At 41.6% G+C, this 8,841-nt stretch overlaps 1 protein-coding gene and 1 pseudogene across 1 annotated transcript; both read right to left on the reverse strand.

Annotated features, from left to right (window-relative positions):
- Nucleotides 1-1,293: 1,293 nt before the first annotated feature.
- On the reverse strand, nt 1,294-5,551 carry LOC125525691 (uncharacterized). Its single transcript, XM_048690691.2, has 4 exons — nt 5,323-5,551; nt 2,498-3,901; nt 2,324-2,412; nt 1,294-1,723 (listed from the first exon to the last, which is right to left on the reverse strand). The coding sequence occupies exons 2-4, from the start codon at nt 3,743-3,745 to the stop codon at nt 1,513-1,515; spliced, it is 1,548 nt and encodes a 515-aa protein (XP_048546648.2). The 5' UTR covers nt 3,746-3,901; nt 5,323-5,551; the 3' UTR covers nt 1,294-1,512.
- A 1,170-nt stretch (nt 5,552-6,721) lies between these two features.
- LOC147957692 (protein FAR1-RELATED SEQUENCE 5-like) lies at nt 6,722-7,939 on the reverse strand (annotated as a pseudogene).
- Between the last annotated feature and the right edge of the window lie 902 nt (nt 7,940-8,841).

Below are 8,841 nucleotides of genomic sequence, written 5' to 3' on the forward strand. Positions count from 1 at the left end.
GATCCAGTTTAAGTCACTATGCCCTTCCAGTACATTTGGGTACCCAGTGTAGCGAATTCCATAACTCGCAGTGCCTTTCAAGTAACGCAGAACTCTCTCTAGAACTTTCCAATGCACATCTCCTGGTTTTGAGACAAACCGGCTCAGTTTGCTAACAGCAAAAAAGATGTCAGGTCTTGTAGCACTGGTTAAGTACATAAGCGAGCCAATAATCTGAGAATATTTCAATTGATATCTAGCAATTCTTCGATTCTTTCAAAGCAACACGCTAGCATCATATGGTGTTGGAGAGGGCTTGCAGTCGCTATAGCCAAAGCGACTCAAGATCTTTTCCACACAGTGAGATTGAAACAATGTAATCCCATCATCATCGTCTCTCAACCGCTTGATGTTCAGAATAACATTAGCCACTCCTAAATCCTTCATCTCAAAACAATGAGATAGAAAATCCTTGACCTCCTTAATAACATTAAGATTTATTCCGAAAATCAGTATGGCATCAACATACAAGCAAAGGATAACTCCCTCGCCCCCACCTTGGCGATAGTACACATTTTATCAGCTTCGTTTACAACAAAGCCTGCAGCTGTTAAAGTTCTTTCAAACTTCTCATGCCACTTCTTGGATGCTTGCTTAAGTCCACACAAAGACTTCAACTTGCACACTTTTCCTTTCCGGCCATCTACTACAAATGAAGGAAATATGCTCTAGAGACAATAATAAAGTTGTTATTTATATTTCCTTATATCATGATAAATGTTTATTATTCATGCTAGAAACTTGCTTGACGGCTAGGGCTAGTGAATGACGTTTTGGCTCCCGGAAGCGCACGCTCCCCATGAATAGCATATATATATATATAGTAAATGTTTTTAAAAATTCAGATTTTTTTACTAGATGTTCATGTTAGGGTCACAAGCATCCTTAAAAAAAATTATGCGAAACGGAGCTGCGATGTTTTGCCCGTGAAAAAACAAATTGAGGGTGACAATTTGGGATAACATTTGGTGTTTTTTTTTCACATGTCAAATTGTTTAATCTTTTTGTCTGTAAATTTGTATGTAGCATTTGGATGTGACAAAGAACACATAGAACTTTTGTTGGAATACTTTTGACATTTCAAATAATATTTTTCACGCGCAGGAGCGCGCACGCCCAAGAGCACCAACAAATTTCCGGTACAAGGAGAGAGAGACAAGGAGGACCAACTACATGACCAGCAAAAACTAGCATCTTAGTACGACCAAGATACCAGGTTCAGAACCAGAGTAAACACTAGAGCGAACATAAATGAACCCGCGATTCAACGGATTGAAATGTGTCGAAGGATCAAAAGCTGCTTCAACCAAGTACTGTAGTACTGAGCATAAATGGAACATTTTTCTACTAAATCATCAATGAAGCAACTAAAGACCATATTTGAGGATCACATGAACTCAGGCTAAGACGGCATAAAACACACATAGGAAAACATTCTTATGCTTTAATATTGCAGACGTACAAACTATAAACTTATGGCGCCTTGGCCAGCATAACTTCTCTATATAATTCCAGCGCCTCATCCATGATATTTGCTTTAGATAAAAGCTGTGCTCTTTTCTTCCCCGAAGGATGATATATGTCATTCCCAGCTAGCTTCTCAACGGTCTTAGGGGCTATGTGTGGATCGAAACCAGCAGCAGCCATTATCAGCATTCCCATGCGATCTGCCTCTCTCTCGATCCTACATAGGGAACATCATCAGGAGTGATTCTAACATGAAATGTTCACATAGAAAAGTTAAACATAAAACAAGCTAGAGAACTGTAGATCAAGTAAATGAACTCAGAGGCGACACCCATGAAGGGGATACATTGCATAACAAAGAGTTTGGCTAACCAACCAAGTTCCGATCTAGAATAGACCAGTGACTTTTGTTCCATGTAGATGCCCCAAAAGCTATACAACCTACTCAATTAAACACTACTTGCCTTACAGATGCATCTCTGCCGAAATTAAAACAGTTTATAAAGGAATAAAGGGGCAAGAGAAATTCTGCAACTCGTATAAATTCTTGAATGCATCACATGCAAAATTAGATTTGGGAGAATCGATTTGGCTAGTTAAACTTGGGTATTTGTGTTACTAGCTACATAAATTAGATTTGGATGAATGATTTTGGAGGTTTCAAAGTTAACATGGATTCTTTTTATGAATATATCACTGTATATAGACAACTATGTCAATTAAATTTTCTTTTGGGGTGACATGGCAGCAAAGATACCCCAGTAGATCTGCCTACGAAACTCATCATCGACAATCTGAGATGCAGAAGTGAATATACCTTCGTACGAAGTACACCTTGAGAGGATAAGGAAACCACTTCTTATATATAATTAACTCTGACCAGTGTCTGGCAACCAAATGTGCAATCTACAAAGAGGAGCAATAATGTCAACTTGAATACACCGGGAAAAGACTCAAAAGAAAAATAAACCTATTAATTCAGTAGGCCTACCTCATGTGCAAGAATAGTAGCAATTTCGGCATGAGTCTCCAAATTATTGAGCAATCCAGTGAACACTAAAATTTTGCCATTGGACCATGACACTGCACCCATATGCTGATCATTTTTCATAACAAACACCTCCAAGTCAAGCCCATCAAGGTGAGTTATCTGTGGCTGTGATCTGCATGACTTGCCCTGTTTATTGCTCTCAACTGCATGCCTACCATCTAAGCTCGCGTCTTTGCAAGGGGAGCCATGGACCAAGGCCGCATCAGAACCCTTGATATCAAGGCCACGTTGAACGGCGCGAACAAGTTTCGCTGTGATAAGATTGACACGTACACTGTCGGGGTGGAGCGGGCTAAAGAACGTGGATGGGTAATTCCTCTTGAACATAGAAAAACATGACTCGCCATACTCGCGGTCATCTAGAGGAGAGCGAACGACAAAGTGGATCCGGTTGGTATAAGGCACAGTCTCAAAGCGTAAGAAACGAGTTTGGCTGGTGTATGGGACACGAACAAGATAAGTGTGGTAGACAAACGACCACATAATGTTGATAAAAGCTGCAGCCACTGTGACCTTCCACAAACATCCAAAGTAGCTACGAGCAAAATGGATCGCCGATCTCGATGGGGCCACGCAATACTGCCAAGGCCGACATACAACTTGACGAATATGACCGAAGAAGAGTCCTCGGATGGGTCCCAAAATCTGCTGTTGCTGCAATGGAGCACTGAAGTACCACCGAGGAAGAAAGATGCCAGGCGTAATGCCTCGAAAAAGGAGTCTTCGGATAGATTCCATGTCCTTGAATTGCCGTGTGGTGGTGTAGAAACACCGAGGTAGCAGTGCCCCCCGTGCTAACGCAGGCGATCGACTATTGTGAGGCAAAATACGGCTGAAGAGGCGTCGATGAGTTGAGGCCAAGACCTCCCCATGCCATGGCACCGTCCGGTAGGGCCGAGAAAGCAGTGTCGCTTGTGCTAATGCAGGCGGTCGATTAATGTGCTTGATGATGTTGTGGAACAGACGCCCTTGGATCGGACCATGCCATGGGGCGGTGTAGTAGTGCCGAGGAAGCAGCATCGCTTGAGGCAACACAGGCGGTCTACAGCTGTGTTGAAATAAGAGTCCTCTGGTTCTGTCCAAGACCACAGAGGACTGCTCTGGCTGTGGCTGCAGGAGGCGGAAGGCCGTGGTCTTGTAGAGGAACGGAGGCAAGAGGACGGACGGCGAGATTCCCCTGCAGCTCATGTTCTTGGGTTTGAATTTCTACCAGGAAGAATTTTTGAGCACCGGCTTTCGTCTATACAGGGGTTGGATTCGCCAGGATGTATATATGAGCGACGGTGTTGGGCTGTTGGGAACTTGGGATCGGAGTAGGACCGTAATCCTTGACGGACTGGAATACTGTGGACGGATAATCCGAGTTAGAGAAAGAAAAAAATTACCTGAAATCTAAAAAGTGGCCGCGCACTTTTTAGTCGAACCGAGCGGCCGGTTCTCACAGCGCATGCATGTGGTAATTTATTTGTCTGCTAGTGCATGTAGGCGTGGCATTAAATACGTTCACACTGCTTCTTTAGTTTAAGAAAGACAGATCCATCCGCATTTATTTCGGGTTTTTAAAAATTCAAAAAGCTATATCTTTCAAACCGCGCGTCAGAATTTAAATCCGTTTTCACCATTGAAATCCTCGCGACGAGATCTTTGAAACTAGATCCCGCATGGGTATATTTTGACGAATTTTTTTCGATGCCAACTTTGGAGCTATATAGTGCAACTCTATTATTGCATTGTGCAACTTTATTACTACATCGTGCAACTTTTTTTCAAAACTAATATTTGAAGCTGCGCCTTCGTATGAGGTTACAACCTAGCAACCACGACAACTTTGATGTGCGACTAGTCTATTGCCTCGACGAAAGTCGATGTGCAACCTCCTCTTGTAATGTAGTCTAGTCGCACATACATTGATGTTTAGTTGGCCTGTAATGTAGTCTAATTACACATACATTGATATTTAGTTGCCTTGTAATGTAGTCTAGTTGCACACACATTAATATTTAGTTGGCAGGAAAACTAATTGCACACGCATATGCTTAGTTGGCTTGTAATTTAGTCTAGTTGCACACACACTGATGTTTAGTTGGCAGGACACTAGTTGCACACACATATGCTCAGTTGGCGTGGCAATCTAGTCTAGTTGCACACATATTGATGTTTAGTTGGCAGGACTTTTTTGGCACACACACATATGCTCAGTTGGCGTGGCAATCTAGTCTAGTTGCACACACATTGATGTTTAGTTGGCAGGACTTTTTTGGCACACACATATGCTCAGTTGGCGCGGCAATCTAGTCTAGTTGCACACACATTGATGTTTAGTTGGCAGGAAGACTAGTTCGTCGAAACATCCCCATGCGGGATATAGTTTTGAAGAGCACGCCGCGAGGATTCCAGCGGTGAAAACGGATTTTAATTCCGACGTGCGGTTTGGAAGATATAGTTTTTCGAAAATTTGAAAACCGAAACAAATGCATATGTGATCTGTTTTTTCCAACTAATTGTGACCGGTGTGAATGTATTAAATGTTAAAAAATATATGCGCTAACGGACAAAAATTACATACATGCATGTTTATGCAGAGCAGACGCTAGTGGATAAAAAATTTCTATTTTAGGCCGGCCGCTCGCGCATGCCAGCGAGCAGCCGGCCGCTACGTAGACTCGTCCAAAAAATTATCATCAGATCCGGTTCATAGGAGAAGAGGAATCCGGCCCAATCTCTTTCTTTGCCTTTGATGGCAAAAAAATGGGGGAGGGGATTACCAGCGAAGCTGCCACAACGCCGCCGCCGGACCGCCTTGCCCCGGCGCTCGCGGCCAGGACACCCTGTCGCCGCTGGATCCGTGCGCTAAGTGGATTCAGGCGTTGAAGCGCGATTGGGGTACCCTGCCGCCGCTGGGCCAGGACACCCTGCCGCCGCTGCTCATGTGTTGGAAGGATTAGGGTTGGGGACGTGCAAGCGGCGGCCGCCGCCCAGAGTCAGAGGGAAGGGGAGAACTGAAACTACTGCCGAGGGGACGTACTACACCCAGCACCGTTGATCTACATCCGACGACACTCGCTACCAGCGCCACTTTCACTCGCATGGACACGAAAACAAGCAGCCCATGCGGCCCAGTACGCCCAGAAGGCCAGAACTCCCCGTGACGGAGGCTATGGAGGGGGCGGAGCAAGCCACTGCCCCGTGACGCGCCGAAGCAAGCATCGTCGCGCCGTCGAGCTTTCGAGGCCACTAATCCAACGCTGTTGACTACTCAGGCTCTGGACTTCTGTTGGAAGTTCCCTGCTACTTCTTTTGTATTAATATTTATCAGTTTTAGTTGGACAGATTCAGCAGAGGAAGTAACGCAGCAGAGACAAAGCCAAATTTGTAATTGATGTAAATCAAAAGTAATGTGTAATGAATAGTGTGAGTGGATTTAAATTCAGTTTGCAATGTGATTTGAGAGTGGAGTTGAGTGAATAGTTTGCCTTAATTTTTGTTTGGTTGTTGAGTTTATTTGACTGAATGTTTGAGTTGAGAGTGGAGTTGAGCGATTCCAGGACTACAAAGACCAACAAGTCACAATCCTTGATTTGGCTGTTGAATGTACAATTACCATAAAAGTGACACTTGAACAGAGGCCTTGCATATAGAACTTGCAGGTGCATCGAACAAAATAGATGCCAAAACAGGGTAATATATCTCTGGGATATATGGCTGGAGATTGAGCATTATAATTGCTACTTGTAGTGAAGTTCGACTTGTACATGTGCATAATTAGACCAAAGCAAATGGCAAAATGTTGTCTAGAAGTAAACTTGGACTTGAAAAGATCATCTGTAATTGCCCATCAATTCTTGTTTGCTCTCTCATTCATTTGCCCCAAAACAACAGTACTTCACCATGAGCCAGTGAAAAGATCATCTGTAATTGGCCCCTGAAAGTTAAATAAATAAGAATACCATATGAGCAAGATTTTACCATCAACAACTGAGTGAAGCTAAGGCTGGTCTTGTAACCTTCAGGCACCTCCGCATTATCCCTATAAACTCTATCATTTGCAACTTGTGCACCACCACCACCTGCCACTTCCCCCACCTCTTGTATCTTGTTGTGAATTAAAATTGGAGGCCGTGAGAATTAATGGACATAATGATAACAACGAAAGCACTCTATAGTTTAGCAACATGCATATTCACCCAACTGTGATGTAGCTCTGCTTTCTCTCCTTTCCCTAGCCTTGTGCTTCTTATCGAGCCAAATTTATTTTCGTTTTGAACTCTTTGTTTGGACCTCCTTTTTCTTTAGACGTGCATTAGTCAACAAGTCATTTGGCGGCCTAGCATCTGTCGGAATTGTACATGGATACCCGGATGTGCTTGCACATGCATTAATGTTTTCTTCAATTTGTTTACCAAGGACGTCAAGTGTGTCGTCTACTATCACGACACATTCCCAAAAGTAGGCCGCTCAATCTACCAAATTATGAAATTTGTGGGACATATATTTGTAGCTAAGCATGGCATCCATATTCGGATTTAAGATGATATTTCTTCCTTCCTTGTCTTGTACAGTTCCACTCCGTGCTTCCTTTGTCCGGCGCTTTAACACACATAATGTGGCGGTAGTGACTTGATATTCATCAAATCGAGAACTTTAAGAACATGGCCACACAATATCCCAATTCTATCAAATTGCCGACAGCAGCACACAACTGTTTGCTTCAAAGGATCACTGATAACTTTATACTCCTCCTCAAAGATACAATCTCCTACTAGATATTCATTACAACCATCTAATGCCTTGGTACAAACTCACAAGGATATTTCATATTCACCCTGAAAAGCTTCAAAAATACCAGATGTATATAACTTGCTAGCTTGCACCAACATAGGTCTCCTCATAAATATTCTAGGCAACCTTTTCCTTGATTCAAATTCTGAATTCAGTTCATTGTTCCTTTTTCCCTTGCACCACCCTTTCAAAATGCTTAAAGAACCGGACGATGTCAATATCAGATTTGAAATGGAATTTCAAGTTATTATTCAAGCTCTCACTCAATTGTGTACTTCTCATTCCTAATGTGAAGATATCCTTCATATAATATTCAGCCCATTTTTCCTTTAACTTATATATATACTATCCAACCGAGTTTGCTTGCTCATCTTTTTCCTTATGAGGTCAATTTTGTGTTCAAATTCTGCCATGTCTTCATACTCAAACATGCACGCGCTAAAATCTGATAGAATACTTGTTTCTTGATTCTCCTCTTTTTCCTTCTCTTCATTCTCTTCTTTTTTCCTTCTCTTGCTTCTTATGTTTTTTCTTCCCTTTTTTCTTCTCCCCATTTTTCTCTTCATCATTCTCTTCATGTAGATGTTTGACATCATTCTGCATAATGTGAAAGGTGCATAAACCATGTCGTGCTTCTGCAAACACGTCCTCAACTGCATTTCCCATTGCGGTTTGATGGTTGATGGACGGTGCCAAGCAAAGGACGTGCCTCTGACTTGGAATCGCTGAGTCAGAGGATCGCGTTCCCGTTCCATTAGGGTTAGGGTGAGAGTGAGCACTTTTCGGCAACGTCCTAACTTCCTGGTGTCTTCGCAACGTCATTTTTAAGCGACCTTCGCAATGTCATTTCTTTCTTAGATTTCGCATTTATCTTTTGCTCTGGTTCGCCCAATCGCATTTGGGAAAAAAGAAAAAAATGAAATAATTCGCAAAGAAAAAAGTTCGTGAATTCAAAAAAAATCCACTGATTTTGAAAAAAAAACATGAAATGAAAAAAAGTTCATCGACTTTAAAAAAAGTTCATCCAATTTTACAAAAATTCATAGAATTTGAAAAAAAAATCATTGAACTTGAAAAAGTTTCATCAAATTTGAAAAAAAGTTCATTGAATTTTACAAAAATTGAAATAGTTCATCTAATTTTAAAAAGGTCATCAATTTTGGAAAAAAATCAAGACTTTTTTTTTGGAAAAGAACAAACCGAACTGTAGAACGAAACAAAAGAACAGGGCAAGCAACCACCAGTTCCATTTAAAAAAATTCACAAATATGAAAGTGATCACAATTTTCAAATATTGATCACAATTTCAAATAATGTTCTTGTTTTCAATTTTGTTCCTTTTTTATTCACAAAAACTGTTTGTGCTTTTGAAAATTTGTTCCCATTATCAAATTTTTGTTCTCAAAATTCTATAAATGTTAGGGTTTTCGGAAAATGTTCACGAATTTCAAAAACCAATCTATCGAAAAATGTGCACGTCTCTTGTTTTATCTTTCTGAAATTTG

Source organism: Triticum urartu, chromosome 7A, assembly GCF_056163025.1.
Source record: "Triticum urartu cultivar PI428250 chromosome 7A, HENAU_Tu73, whole genome shotgun sequence".
In the NCBI taxonomy this organism is placed as follows: domain Eukaryota; kingdom Viridiplantae; phylum Streptophyta; class Magnoliopsida; order Poales; family Poaceae; genus Triticum; species Triticum urartu.